Source organism: Paralichthys olivaceus, chromosome 13 (genome assembly GCF_024713975.1).
Source record: "Paralichthys olivaceus isolate ysfri-2021 chromosome 13, ASM2471397v2, whole genome shotgun sequence".
Taxonomy (NCBI): Eukaryota; Metazoa; Chordata; class Actinopteri; order Pleuronectiformes; family Paralichthyidae; genus Paralichthys; species Paralichthys olivaceus.
The window spans coordinates 21,990,202-22,005,899 of record NC_091105.1 but is presented as its reverse complement, the minus strand read 5'-3'; the positions used below and the strand labels follow the sequence as shown (position 1 = coordinate 22,005,899).

General features: G+C 43.2%; 1 protein-coding gene across 3 annotated transcripts; it reads right to left on the bottom strand.

Annotated features, from left to right (window-relative positions):
• Positions 1-2,071: 2,071 nt before the first annotated feature.
• sybu (syntabulin (syntaxin-interacting)) lies at positions 2,072-14,148 on the bottom strand. 3 transcript variants are annotated; one of them, XM_020090997.2, is made up of 8 exons: positions 13,998-14,148; positions 10,038-10,084; positions 9,724-9,910; positions 8,499-8,699; positions 7,061-7,160; positions 6,205-6,357; positions 4,726-4,881; positions 2,072-3,913 (listed from the first exon to the last, which is right to left on the bottom strand). In XM_020090997.2, exons 2-8 carry the CDS (start codon positions 10,059-10,061, stop codon positions 2,719-2,721), a joined length of 2,016 nt encoding a protein of 671 aa, XP_019946556.2. In that variant the 5' UTR covers positions 10,062-10,084; positions 13,998-14,148; the 3' UTR covers positions 2,072-2,718. The 3 variants fall into 3 exon arrangements, with proteins under 3 accessions (XP_019946556.2, XP_069393671.1, XP_019946555.2); XM_069537570.1 differs by having other exon boundaries at positions 8,499-8,645; positions 13,998-14,147; XM_020090996.2 differs by lacking the exons at positions 8,499-8,699; positions 9,724-9,910; positions 10,038-10,084; positions 13,998-14,148 and adding an exon at positions 7,820-8,431.
• Positions 14,149-15,698: the final 1,550 nt, after the last annotated feature.

Here is a 15,698-nt window from a genome sequence, read left to right as displayed (position 1 = left end):
TTTCCTGTCAGGAGGCGAGTAGCAGCATTTTGCACGAGCTGCAGGTGCTTAATAAACGACAGGTCTAAGCCCCCATTATGTACATTATGAAGGCATGGATCACCCTCTCTAGATCTTTAAGTGAGAGACAGGCCTTTACCTTAGCTATAAGTTTCAAATGAAAGAACCTAGACCTAATTACTGAGGAAATCTGCTTGTCAAATTTAAAAACACTGTCAAAATTAACACAGAGACTCTTCACAGAGGACTGAATATTAGGGGCTAGAAGGCCAAGGGTGCCCACATCCAGCAGTTCAGAGTGTCCGAACACGATAACCTCAGTCTCGTTTTCATTTAGTTTGAGGAAGTTTAAGTTCATCCATGGTTTAACATTATTAAGGCAGTCAAACAGGGGCTGCAATGAACTCAGTTTTAAAATTCAAGGGTAAAGTATATTTGAACATCATCCTAAAAGCAGTGGAAAGAGACGTCATATTTGACTAAATTTGATGCTAGGGGAAGTATATGTAAGAAGAATAGGAGGGGGCCTCGAACGGAACATGGGACACCACATGTAAGTTGGGCCGTCCTGAAGGAGTAATCACAAAGGTGAACAGAGAAACTCATATGAAAACACCTTGGTGCAGCACCTTTAATTCTGACACAATTTTCCAAACGTGACCACAGGATTGAGTGATCGGTGGTGTTGAAAGCAGCCGTCAGGTCTAAGAGCAGGAGGATGGCAGAGTCTCCTGAATCAACTGTTGAAATCAGATAATGAAAAACTTTTAAAAGAGCTGTTTCAGTGCTTTGACGAGGTTTAAAACCAGACTGGAAGTGTTCATATACATTATTGTTAACTAGAAATGTTTGCATACTTCGCCATTTTCCATCTGGCAAGCTTGACTCTCTGCATGTCCACTACATCTGCCTTCACTGTAGAACAGCACAACTGAGAAAATGGGATTTCAAATAAAAAAATGTCCAACTGGACTGAACACATTTTTTATAACCTGCAAACCTTTTCATTAGCCTCACAAATTATAATGTATAATACTAAGTAGCACACACCTTCATGCTAACTAAGATGATGGATGATAAACAAAACATGATACATACTAATATCAGCATTTTAGCTTCATGTATGTTGCCTGGCTTGGGCTAACTTAGCTTTGTCAGTGTGACCATGTTGGTATATAGCTGGGGTCACTGCTGGCGTTGACTCAGTCTGTCACCACATTATAATCTCTGATGTCTTTAAACCAGGATTGACGGACGGCTGTCATCCCTCATCTGACCCTCAGCACAATGATGTCACTCTCCGTCTGTCTGGGGACACACATGCCTGCCAAACCCTCTTAAGAGGCCGACCTAGTTTCAAAAAGGGAAAATGCATGTCATCAGTGTTTGGGAGAGGGAACAGGATATGAGGCTGAATAGCTGTCCTGAAAGGCCACAGCATGTACTTACTTTACTAGACTGGTGTGTTAACAGACTTAACGCCATTGCTGCCCACTCATATTAATCTAGAATCCACTAAATCATGCAGGGATTACAGCATCTGATGACTCATTGGTCTTTTATTAAGTCAAGAGATGGTGGTTATGCAACTTAAGATACATCACCATATGGCAGAGTGGGAAAAAGTAATGAAAGCAAAGAGGCCAAGTGTTCCTTCCTTTAGAATTAAAAAAGCTTGTTTCATTTTCATTTAATGACCGCTGATGTTATGCAATGACTAAAGAAAGCAAACTCGTACAGCTGCTACTGGTGTAAGTTAGGCAGCGTTTTACAGCTTCTGAGAGATCCCAGTGAAGTGGATCTAATGCACTCTACATTGTCAGCTTCACAACCCAAGGGACGTCTGAAAATACAGGCCGAGAAAGCTTTTACGTAAGATGAGCAATCATGAGGACATTGCTTAGCTACATTTGGGATCAGAGAAGACGTACCCCCCCATAAATGAATTCATGTGAACATCTTGTACAAATGTCTCCTGCAGTATTTTTGCACAGGCCGCTTACATAAGTGAAACTTTTACAACCCACGACACACCCGAAAGGTTAAAATATCAGGAGTCCAAACATGTGGCTAGAATTATCATGCTTTAATAATAAAGATACAAGGACATTTGATGTAAACAACCAGTATTGCACATAGCTCAGGCACATAACAAGTGTCAGTTGCTTTGAAGCGTCAACTTATTTCTATGGACAATACAAAGGCTGTACTGAATAAAGCTCTACTCCCAGGGAGGAAAGAAAATACATAAAAATAATTCTTCACAAAACAGTGAATTCACATTAAAGCTTTGGCTGAAGGTTTAAGGTTTCTTTCTCAACATTAACTCAAAACTGTTGCAATTTCAGAACCTGTCAAACACAAACTAACATTCAGTCTTTCACCTTCCAAAAATCCCATCCCTTAACACAAAAAACATTTTTTTTCAAACACAAGGAAAACTAGGGACACCACAGGACAATGATAACACAAAACCATCTACCCAGATGATCAGCTTATATATGTATATGATAAATAAATAAATATATAACCCCCCATCATAAATTATCCCTTACATGTCACCAGTTTGGTAACTTTACAGTGCAAAGTAACAGTGTTGGGACCAAAAAAACTGCATTGATATCTGGTGTAAAAATAATAATCTCACAAACACTCTCCAAAAAGATGCTTAAGTGCTTTTACTTCAAGGTTTGGCGCGTGCATGCAGGTTGGAAGCCATTACGCATTGGGCCTGTGAGTGACGTGACGAAGAGAGTGCAATCCCATGATACAACAGCCCCTGATAAGAGCAGCGATGTTGTACACCGGGGAACTTCCATCTACACCGTGTCGGGAGTACAGCCAGGCCACCGTGGGTAACACAGGAGCTGCGACTGCCACCAGATCCACCAGGAAGCTGTTGCTCCAGTAACGTTTGCCAACCACGTCCAGTCCCGGTGACATGCATGGTTTCTCGTCGTCGACTGCAAAGTCCAGCTCCTCCATGAACCGTCGGCTCTGTGCAGTCTCTGAGCAGCACATGCCGGAATCGGTGGAGGTGTCAGGGCTCTCTGGGTGACCGAGGCTGGGCATGCTGGGTGGGTAAAGAGTGTAGTCGGGGAGATCCGTGTTTGAAGTGGGATTGGGCAGGTGGATGAGACCCTGAAAGCTGCTGGACACTGATTGAGCTGTGTTGCCAGCTGTGGACCCATGGAACTTCAGCAGCTGGAGGAGGAGAGCCTGCAGGTCTGGAGACATGGGCGTTGTGTCGGTCTGGATTCCTTTGTCTTCTCTGGTCTGCTGGGTGGGTGTGCTTAAAGAGATGTCGATTGTGGTTGAAACTGCCTTTGGTGGAGCTGGTGTGGGTGCAGTAGATTCCTCAATCAACTGCTCCTCTTCTATCAGCGTAGACACCCCAGGCCCAGCCTCTGCTCTCAGCTTTTCAATAGAGTCTTGACTGAAGTCCACAGCTGTGGACATGAAGAGCTGCTCCAAAATGTCCGCTCTGTTTGCCATCTCATCATTAACCAGCAGCCCACTGTCCGCCATTGCCTCCGCACCTTGGTCCCCCAGCTCCCCTAACCCAACCTCCTCTTCCCCTTCCATCTTCTTCCCACCACTGTCGGGGCTGTCGCAGATGAATTCCAAGGTGTTCTCATCTTGAAGGTTGGCACCACTCTGGGCCAGCTCCATGCTGTGAAGCAAGGACTCCAACTTCCTGTTTTGAATGTTGATATCAATGAAGTATTTCTGTATTCCCTTGTCTTTCTCCATCAGGCTGCTCTTCATGGTCTCCACCACTTGACGTAGCTGTTTGATTTCTTTGCGAGCCTCTTTGAGGGACAGCTGAGCCTCAACCCGGTGACACTCCTCTTCAATCCAGTCTTCCCTCATTCTGCCAAGCTGGCCCTTAAGCTCCTCAATCTCTGTCTCTCTAATAAAGAGAAGAACATGTACAGAGTTACTGCTGTTGTGTAGCATTATGGAGGTTATTTTCTTGATATATGAGAAGGACAATACTCGTCTAATTTCTCTGCATCTGTAATATGAATCTACAGCTAGCATCTGGCTAGCTTAGCTTGGCGCAAAGCCTTGAAATATTGCTAGCTTGGCTCCATCCAAAGGAAACAACATCCACCTATCATAAATCCAGTCTGTGGTTTTTACTCCACATTCATGTCTATAGATCAAGACGTACTCATTTCCAGCTGTGCACTGGCCCCAGTTCAGATTTAACTTTTCATTCATCTACTTTGGCAACACAGTGTTACAGTGTTTTATTTTGCGAGTTAATTGAAGTTGGCTCAACAGATCATTGAAGCCCCTGCAATTAGCAGAAATCCGGTCTTTAAATATAAGTAACATTTTTAACTCCATACAATAGCCAAAGTGTAAAGACAGCATGTTGTGGTTTGATGCATGCTTTGTAAATTGCAAGTAGATGCAGTTTGTTAGCTACGCTCAGTTTCTCCAAGTTTCCAGTGTTAATCCTAAACTAACTGGCCTGTAGGTTGTGGCTTCATTTGTAAACATTGCGCTTGGTATAAATCTCAGATTATTCTCCATTTCCTGAAAATTATCAAATTCCTCTATAACCATCAGGCTGTTTGATGTTAATGTTATTATTTAGTGTTGATATGACCGCTCTCCCTGACCCCTGATATGATCACTATCATCCTGCCTTAAAACCATAAAATGCTACAGATAGGATCATGGGAGCTACCGTGCTGCTGAATCATAACTGACCTGTCATGGACTCTGTTCTCAGAATCCATCAGGTTGGACTTCAGGTGTCTGATGGCCACTTCCTTCTGCTGCAGAGGGGTGAGGTACTGCTCAGGATTCGGGGGTCTGATGCCGTGGTTGTCTCCACAAGAGTGGTAGCGGCCCAGGTTGGCTCTTCTGTTGGGCACATATATATGCAGTTGGTTAAAGGCCTCGTTCACAGCCTCTAGAATGAGCCATATCCATCAGATGCCCAAGTAGACATTTTGAAGCCAACAGCAGAAAACAAACCCAATTGACATTTCAGAGTAAAAGATCGCTCCCAGCAGAGGGTAATTAGTCCGACTGAGAGTGCTGTTTGGGCAGATGCTCTCTGAAGCCTGGAATTACTGTCTGACACAGGATTACTGGCAAGCAGACTAGAGGGCAAAAAACCCTAAAATGCTGCTTTATCTAAATACAAGCAGAGTTAGCAAGGAAGGAAATCACCTTACTGGAAAACAGATCGTTAATCTACAGGCTAATTACATTAGCATTCATTCATTCATTCATTCATGTTCTTTGTATGTTGTAGGGTCAGAGTTTCATGCTCCGAGAGAAAAAGGATTTATGTTCTTTTTTTTTTATCAGTAGACGACGGCTTGGTGGATTTGGACAATATGCAAAGCAGCATGTAAGCGCCCCCTCTCTTCCTGTCTGCATCCTAGCAACCTGGGATACTCAAGGCTTTGATGAGAGAGTGCTATGCATCCCTGCCAGAAATAGAAACAGCCCAGGAGAAGGCAGCATGTGAAACTGATAGATGTCACATGACACTTAGCCAGGCGGAGGAAGGCTGACAACAGAATTTCTTAAAATGACAGGAGTGGGGGTTTTGGATGCATTTATGGATGCTGTATAAAATGAGGGAGGCAGATTCTGCTACTCAAAAGGCTTTGTTATTCATACTGTGGACAGAGGATTTGTAGGTTAACCCTTATGCAGGCAGAGCAGGCCTACAGAAATAAAACCTATAAAATAAACTCTCCTGGTAACTCGGAGCACCATGTGAGAAATTCATGGTGGTCCACACTTTCAAGCTCCAGGCTTTGTTAGTCTGAAATATTTATGACCCTCTTCTCTCCTCCAAACCAAGGTGCATTCACTCTAATCCAGTTACGAGTTGGCTGCAGCCAGTATGGTCGCTCTCTGGGTACCATATTCAGACTTTTTTTTGTTCAATCCCCCATTAATCCTAGCCACAGCCAAATCATGACCGATATAATCCCAGCCAGCTGCAAGAGGGGAAATGATAAAACAGTCTGAGCCTAATCCAGCCACCCACTCACTCATCATTATGCTGCACATTTGCCTGAGCCACTATCCAAAATCTTCCAGTCTCCCAAATCTAAATACTCCCTCAGGCAGAGAATGTTGGGTTTGTAATGAATCCAAGTGGAGAAATGTAGATGTGTTAGACACGTCCAGGAGGTCATGGTGACTGAAAACAATGTTTGGTACCTGGAGGTGGGGCTGGAGTTGCAGCTGCTGCTGTTGGTTGAGGAGGCAGCTCTGGGCGGAGTCCTGTAGGGCGCGTACAGCTCTGCATCACGGTTGGCTGTCAGGCTTCCGGCTGGTTTGAACACTGGGAGCGGTCTGATGTGTGCGCCACGACTTCATATAATTTAAATCAAAACCAAAACATCCACAAAAAATATTCCAGAGTTATTTCGAAATACACAAAAGTATGAATGTATTTGATGATGGTAGGTTAATTTCTTGAGCCCATGTCCTTTGAAATTGTCCCTTGAACGGCTGGTTTACCGAGGTTGCTGCCAGTGGATTGGTCCATTCCATTATAATGGACATTTTAAACTCCAGCTGACATCAACCTCCCTCCCTCCCTCCCCCCCAACAGAGGACCCAGATTTTGGGAATTCTGGGAATATTAGTTTGGTCACATTTGTTAAAGAATATGCAAGTTAGAAGAGTCTTGATAATTCGATTAGGCAACCTGTGCTGATCCACTGAACTAGCAGCAGAGTGGGAGGAGTTAGAAGCCCTTTTTGTTTAATGGAATGAATATTTTCTCTTGTTTATGTTTTAGGAGTGTAGGTCAGAAATTTGTCATTTCATTATATTAATTTGAAAGGGAAGTTCAGGAAATTAGGGACATTTTGGTTTTTGTTTCTGGTATTGTGCATTCTGAAGACATTAAGCAGCTTATTCTGCTACTGCCTTCTTGGAAAAGGGAAGACTGAGGGCCAGGTGCATGTTCTGTTCAATGAACATATCTCTTGTAGTTAAGCAAAACATTTTTTCAGTGTAGTCATAACCCAGTAAAGCATTCGGATGATAAAAATGTTGAATTTCATACCTTCGTGAAAGAGCTTTCTTTCCAGCTGAATTTGAAGTGAGGCTCTCCCTGGTCTTCAGGCTGCCTGTGCTGCTGGAGGAGCTGAAGTCTGCCTCACTGCCTGCAGAGAAACGCACCAGTGTGTTCATAGTCTAAACTGATGATGATTAAACAATCTTTGTATAAATAGGTGAATTAAAAGCAATAATGAATCTGGCTCAATTCAAAACTCTCAGGTGTTCTGTTGCTACGGGCTGCACTTGGTGTGATTTGACTGAAGCCATTTTCAGACATGACCCGTTCAGGAGTTCACTGCATGTCTGAAAGCAGCTTCAGTAACTTGAGTGGTGGCAAGAACTTTGGATTGTTGATTTAACACAAATTTAACACCATATTTGAGAATGACAGCTTGAAAATTCACACATTTTGCCCCCAAAAAAGTTTTCAGATCAGTTTCCCTCATTCTCATTTCACTTGAACAGTTATTGTCTCATTTAAAGCTCCACACCTCCACATTAACTTTGACATGAACAAATATACACTCTTTTTTCTAAACTCTAGATTCTCAGACAGATCTCATATCTACAACCCTGTGTTAGACCAAGATAGAGATAAGGTATAATAACATCCAGTTGTTATTTGTCACATGCTGAAACACAAACACTTTTTTACACAAAGGACCTCTGCACAGTGCTGAAGCATTGAACCTGAGAACTTTTCAAAACAGAGGAAAAACTAAATATTTGTTTGATATCATTGAAGGTTAATTTAAAGTCATACCTGAGTAGCATCTCTTCCCATCAAACAAAACCATAGTAGTGTGTACAGTGACAACTGTGACAAATAAAACAGTAGAAAACTAAGTGATCCTCCACCACTGGGTGAACCAACTGAGTGGCCTGTGCACATACAATCAGTGTGGTGAACTCCTGCTAATCAGCCTAATTGCCTGAGCTCCCAAACCTTTTCCTCCACCAATCAGCTCTCGGCCTTATTTTGACTTCGGATCAAGCAGTTTTCTCTCAAGCCCTCCAGACTGAGACAGATTAGATGAGGGAGGAAATTTAATTCTGGCATTAAGAAGCGGAGTGAGCTGTTTCTGATGTATGTTAACAGAGCACAGATGTAGAGACAGTTATTATTTTCCTTTTCAGGCAGGCAGCTGCTTCAGAGTCACAGTTTGTTCAAGTCAATATGCCTGGGAATCTGTCTGCTGCTGATATGTACACTGTTATTGTACTTTGGTCCTAAGGGAAACACTGGCATGCAGGAGTGTATTGTGTTGAACAGCACTCATGAACAAAAAAAATGCAAATGCAGATTATTCCTAGTCTCAATAATAATTAAGGACTAAAGTGAAGATTTCAAATGCTGTTGATCGTCTTTCCGTCTTCTCTTATTATCTGTTTCACCTTTTTCTCCTCATTTATCTTTATCTCTGTGTTCTTGCTTTGCTTACCTCTGGCTTTCATGGCCGACCTCATCTCCCTCTTGTGCCTGTTCGTGCTCCGTGGGTCACCGTTCCACTCGGCCATCACCCTCACACGTTTCACTTTGGCCTTGCGCTCGGGGAGTGTGGGCGAGCTGTGGGCACTCTGCTCGGAGCCTGACGGGGTTTTGGAGGGGGACACAGACTGACTAGTGGGGCAGCCGGTGTCATCTATTGTAGACAGGTACACAGACAGTAATAACGCACGAACAGGCAGTGCGGGGCAGGCAGTGAACACAAGCAGGCAGTCAGGCAGTCAGTCAGAGCTCAAGGTTCAGCCCAGGGTGTCATCTGACAGATAGCACAACGGCTTTCACAGTGGCTCGTCACTTTCAGAAAGTGGTTATCAAGTGGTGCCTTTATTGTGATTTACACTGTGCACACACACACATGCACACGCACTGTGCTCTCTCTCACACACACACACACATGCACACGCACTGTGCTCACACACACATGCACTGTGCACACACTGACACATATTTGAAGTGTAGTATTTGCTCTATTTGTAACTTTTGGGTGAACATACATAAACATATATACATTTTCTGTTAAAGCATATTCTTGCATTCTTTGCTTTAAGGTGACGAGTCAAAGGTTCTGCTTTTATCACATATGATGTAAACTTTGAGCAGGGCCTCACCTCAACAACTCCTCTAATCACCTGTCGAGACATTTAACCCATCACGCTCTATTTTTTCTCAGATTCTTCAACCCACCTCTTCCCTTCCTCTCATCCATTCACCCTTGTACCTCATCCCTATACTTCTGCCCATCCTTACACACAACCCCCTTACCCTCCTTTCACATCCTGTCTTCCTCCCCTCATTATCTGTCCCTCCTCCCTTCATCCTTCTCCCTCATCCTGACCTATATCCATTCATCCTCTCTTCTCTTCCTCCCTCGTCTCTTCTTATTCAGTTTGGTGCGTTTCATAGACGTCTTGTTCAGGTATCTGCAGCTCAACCCCTTCACACAATGTCTATTCATTTTTCCTCAACATGCAATGTAACAATTTCCATTCAAACCTTTAAATCACATATTGTTGTGGTGTGGTCCTTGCTAGTTTCAACCAAAAGCACTGCAGTACAATCCTGCGCCTAAAGGCCTGTAAGTGAAGCTGGATATAAATGGCTTCTGTTTTTCTGATCAGGAATGAGCTTAGCTGTCCTTGAACTGGACTTGAATGTCTTACCAGAGCAAAAGCTATTGTTGCTGATGGTTCTCTTGGAGTGGTCGGAGCTGATGTCACAGTCCTTGCCATCCTCCTCTGAAAACGGTGAGTCAGACTGAGGTGATCCTTTGTCCTTTGGTCGAAAAGGATGGAGGACCAAGCGTGGGATGCGACTGCGAGGGCTTCCCTTCTCTGGCGACTTCTTTTCCTGTTCAGAGTAACATCTGTCAGAGTTTCCAGGAAGCACACCCCCACCTAGTTTCATTTCTATCGTTTTCTTTATCAAGTGGAATTACTTTTTAGATTGAACACACAGCAGCAATTAGAAGACTCACCTCATATTCTTGGAACGGTCCCATTGTGCTTCACGAAGCGTTTTCCCCTGATGAAGAGAAGAAATTAGAAAAATCAGTGTCATTTTTCTGTGGACTGAGTAAGTGGCAGCATTTTGACGCTGCCCTTGAACCTGTTAAGAAACAAGGGTCCTCTGTGCGAACTGTGTCACGCCACCAAATCCCACCCACTGCCACACACATACACGCACAAACTCACACACACCCTGCCTTATGCAGATGGCACAAGCCCAAAGCCAGCACACACTGACATTAAGACCTTGTGAAACTAATTCTATGTGTCATAGCTGAAAATAAACACCATTTACCTTTATTTGAAGTCAGAATTTGTTAAGTAGGCCAATTAAAAACTGCCACTTAAATCACCAAAGTCATTAATGTATGTGCTCAGGGGAAATTGGTCCAAAATGTCATAACAATTCATCAAGAAAATAAAGAGATATATCATTGCATACATGAACAAAATGACCTGTTGGTGGTGCTCGAGGAAAACGTCATCATTCGAAATTTTAAGTCTTCAGAATTCATCCTCTGGGGATCTTGAATGCTTGTGGTTGTTTACTGTTTTACTGTCTGCAGCTTTGAGCAAAGCCACACATCATTGAATATATTTTTTTAAATGATCCTCATTCAGGATCATTGCCCCCTTGTATCCGCCCCTGCTGTTTAAATTCTTCAGTCTGGACCAAAGTGATGGACCGACCTCCAGACTGACATAACCAGAGACATGCTGCTACAGCGGCTAAAGACAGTAGAATAAAACCAGATTTTTTTTATATGACCCAGAGTCTGCACAGCTCTGAAGAAGAAAGATCAGGAATATTCTTTTCATACTTTTCTTATGCTTTTCATTAAAGTCATTCCTGATTGAGACGATCAGTTATGAAGCACAGTAATAGAAGAAAGGTGTCTTAACTTCCCTTTGTTATTCTAAACCTCCTGAACTGTGCCTCTCAAAAGCTACAGAGTGATTCTATCAGTGAGCTATGGAGCAATCTTAAATCCACTTTTCAAACTTTTCATTTTCATTCCCACATCTCAACAAGAAAGAGACTTTCCTTATTGATGCTTTAGTGCTAAATAATGCAGATTCCCTCTCATGCTTGAATAAACTTGATACAATCACTTCACTTCCTTTCCCCTGCTGATTGCATCCAACATCATCGCCTCAGAGGGTCAGTTGCATAAGAGCATACGTTTTATTTATTTATTTCTCAGGAATGATGTAATTGACCCCAAGGCTTGTGTACTGCTGTCATGAGTCTGAACCTGTCTTCCCCGTAGCTTCATCCAGATTTTTTTAAACGTGTCAGTCTCGCCTCGACGACCTGGTTTTTCCTCACAATCGTCCATCATAATGAGAATGAAATCCCCAATTCATGACCTAATGTAAGTCACATCCCTGTTTTAGCAGTTCCGACAAAAATCCTCATTATTCAAACCACAGAGGAGCACAGGACCACAGAGGTTTGCAAAAATAGAACAGAGAGGAATCAAACTCCACCTCCTGTCGTCAGAGTCCAAATTAGATCTGAGCTCCAGGTGGTCTGCACCACCTTTCCTACTGTTTCACTTTTCTTTAGATGCATTCCCACAGCATCACTGTACTGGAGCAATGCACAGCTGCTTGGCGCACTGGCAGAATCAGATTATATAGGCATCAAGAGCTGTACCCTAGCAACAGTCTCAGCAACCATGGGGAGGAAGCGCTGTACGGATAACTCCAGCAAGATGGAACCAATTATGTGAAACTCTGTAGTGTAGCTTCCTCTGTTCATCCTGAGATTCTGTCCCTCACTGAGAGGATATCTAGAGCGTGCCGAGGTGATGCCATGTGATGTGTGAGTGTTTTTCTCAGAGTGCTGAACGTTCTGTCCCCGCGCGTGTGGCCTTCAGAAACATCTGCACTTATCCAAGGACTAATCACTTATATTTCAACTAATCCTAGGACTGTGGCACTTTATAACCATTTGCTCCTTAAAAAGACATTTTCTTACAAAGAGTACAACCTAATGTTACCAGCTAGGACTTATGTATTTATGTATATTTCCTTATTTTATTGCTTAAGTTCCCCTCTGTGTTTCTACCGTCGGCTGTTATTATTTAACCAGTGTTGATTATGAAAACAAAAGGCAGAATGAATCCAGGATGATTTATATACAATAATATTGTGCTGAAAAAGATAAAGCTAATGGGGATGAATGGGAGATAAATAATTAAATAAACAACACATACAATATTTATGATTAAGCAGGAAATAGCCGCAAGTAGCCGTGGAGGATCATAAAACCTGGAACGTGAAGAGTTGTAGATCAGAAAAACTGTAGCATCCTACAGACAAATGCCTTCAATGCATTTCAGAATCCTCTCCTGTTATTTGCCGTGGTGCAGGACCAATGGTCTCTAAGGAGCTTGTCACATGGCATTTAGGTTTTCAGGTGGTCCATCTGTCTGTCTCTGTCCCAGTCTTGTGAACTCGATGTGTCAAGAACACCTTGAGAGAATTGTTTTAATTCGGTACAAACTATTGTTGCTCACTTAGATTCAAGGATGAACTGATTAGATTGTGGTGGTCAAAGGTGAAGGTCATAGTGACCTTAAATTAATCTGGAATTGTTTTTATGTAGACAGAAACTATACTGGTTGGTAGAGGCATACAACCACAGTGTAGTATTTTTTTGAATTGTAAGACTAACCCTAATTAAGTGTAGACCCTTTAAAGCAGCATCATGCATGTGCTCATCCACTTTACTCGAGACAATGTTGATTGGCTCCCTACTGAGCAACTGGCGAACCATTATCTAAGCTGGATCTCCTGGTCGCCTGAGCATTAGAAACTGCCTGTGATCCACAGCCCCAGTGAAAAACCATTCAGACCTATGAGCCTGGTGGGAGCATAGATTCAGAAAATAAGAGCAGTGGGGAAAAAGCGCTGTCAGTGGGATGCTGAGAGAATGTGCACATGACTGGTAAACAAGTCTTTAGACCTCCAGTTGAGCTATTCCCCTTATCCAGATGGTGTGCTTTTGGCACAGCATGGATTCCGTTAATCCATCCCACAGTGCTCTCTAATGTTGACCATGCACACAGAGTGTTGTGCAGATCTTTAATCCATTTTCATATTTATCTCCACGATGCTCTCAGCATTTTTGTTTCTAATGTGATATGACTGTCAATGAGGTGCCAGGCCTCTAAAACCCATAGAGAAAATAAAACCCTCGGAAAATAGAACAATGCTGAGCAGCACGTCAATCACAGCACTTGTTCTGAGCTCACTGGCCCTGAAACAAAGTGCATCATCACTGCATGATGTCATTACTGAATGGGTAATCTCTTTCACTTCCAGGAATCATCCCGGGGAGAGTAAAGCATATGTCTTTCTTGTTGTTTTTGCTCTAGAGGTGTATGAGCCACAGGGGGGTCATTTATAATAACATTTACTTATGTTAAAATGTAATGAAATTATATATAAAATAAATGGATGCCTGACATTCTCATCAATAAACTTGTTTTTAAAGAATTTTAGTTTTTAAATGCAGCCACTGTTCTGGGACCCAAAATGTCCTCATGTGTCCACATGTTTACATCCTTCCCTTTGTTTACCATCTCACTTCAAACCCATTTCCAATGAGTGTTATTAAGGCCTATGTTTTTCCTTCTCTTGACAATTATTGCATCTTTCGCACAGTGGAGCCTTATTTGTTATTATGTGTGCTTGTACCCAGCAGAGGGATTTAGTTTCATCTGGCAGTAATACTGGGAATGTTTCCACCACTCCAAACACTGATGACGTGCGTAAAGAAAGAGTCGTTCCTCAACTTGTAAACAGCTCCTCGTCAGACACCTGCTCTCACCCTGTCCGTATAGTTATTCAATCCTTTAACCCCAAAGCTTGAACTATTATTGTTTTTTTATTTTTTATAAAATAAATGTAAAATGTACCTGGATGTCCGATGGTGAGTCCTCTCAGAAGGATGCGCGTTTATCGGTGAAGCACAAAGGGGTCGCTCCGCTGCTGATGCTCCTCCGCCGGTGCCAACCTCCGCTCTGCTCAGCCTCTGATGCTGGTGGAGGATGGAGGAGAGATGTGTGTGTGTGAGAGAGAGAGAGAGAGAGAGAGAGAGAGCGAGAGAGCTGCGTGCAGGCTGAGGACACACACACACACACACACACACACACATGACTGGGCAAGAGGCAAGACCTCCGAGAGCACACGCACAATATGACGACCATCCCAAGTGGGTTACATAACGTGAGGCATTACTTAACCACGGACCCCCTCCCCAGCTATCTCCACCGTGTATACAAGGATATAAGCTGCAGACACGGAGGGCAGCCTATGTCGCCTGGGCACGTTTGGAAACACCAAATGTGAAAATCTGGCACATGTTCTTCATGTATGTAAATGTGAAGGTATGATGCGTTGTATGTGGCCACCCAGAGTGACACATGACACATGCCTTGATTTATTATTCATTAACACACGTATAATATATAATAGATAGCTGCTCATCGCCACACCACATTTTACATTTCAGGGTATCCATCCAAATCCACGATGCGTTACGGTTCCATACCAGACTGATAGCACCCACAGTGAACAACATGTGGCCTAACACTCTCTCTCTGTGTGTGTGTGTGTGTGTGTGTGTGTGTGTGTGTGTGTGTGTGCGCGCAGTGATGGCTCTCCATGGTGCTGAAATCACGGGATGCAAGGTCGCTGCTCTCGGCCATATTTAATATGGATTTCTATTTACATTTCTATTCTCTTTAATTAAATATTAGTTTCTCACTATAACGTGTACAGATTCTGTTTAAAAGAAAACACAGAGATAAACAGTTTTTCACCGACCCACCACCTCATTGATCAGATACAACAGCAGAGACCAGACTGAAGATCGCATGTAAACCGCAGCGTCATGCGTCTCCATGAATTATGTGTGCGTAGTGTTTGCTCTCTCCTCGCCTCCAACACGCTCCTCATTTACAAGTGCGTCAAACTGTGAGGCAGCAGCAGCCTCTGGGTGGAGCTGAATCAAACAGCATGTGACCCATGAGCAGCAGGTCTTTCTCTTGTCACTGAGGCCCTCTGCTGGAGCGATGACGTACTGACACAGAGTACCCCCCCCCCCCCCCCCCCCATATTGTAATATTCAACTGGATTTTATTTGCATAGCGCCAAACCACAACATGTAATATATCAACTCACTTTACATAATAAGTCCAGTCAGCATTGTGGTGACTGTGGAGATAAAAAAAAACGAATTCACTGGAAGGGCAACCAGCTGCCTCGACCGGTTGGTGTGAGCGGACTCGTACCATATTGCACTGTGATTTATTGTGCTGTTGAGTACAATACAATTTATTGCTTCCTGCGAGAATTTACAATCCAAACTTTAAGTATCTACATGTTTAACTGCTCATATCCCTCTTTTGGACTTATGGGCCGTTTCGAAAATCTGTTATGGCGTTTGGACGAGGGTTGAAGCCCCGGCTCATTCTGCTCAGTGGGAGCTTTTAAACGCAGCCATAAAATCAGATTTTCCCAGATGACTTGAACGCAGCATGTGTCCTCGTTTCTTTCTTTCTTTTAACATGGCCAGACATCACGTTGTAATAAACAGCGGCGGCCACTAGAGGTCA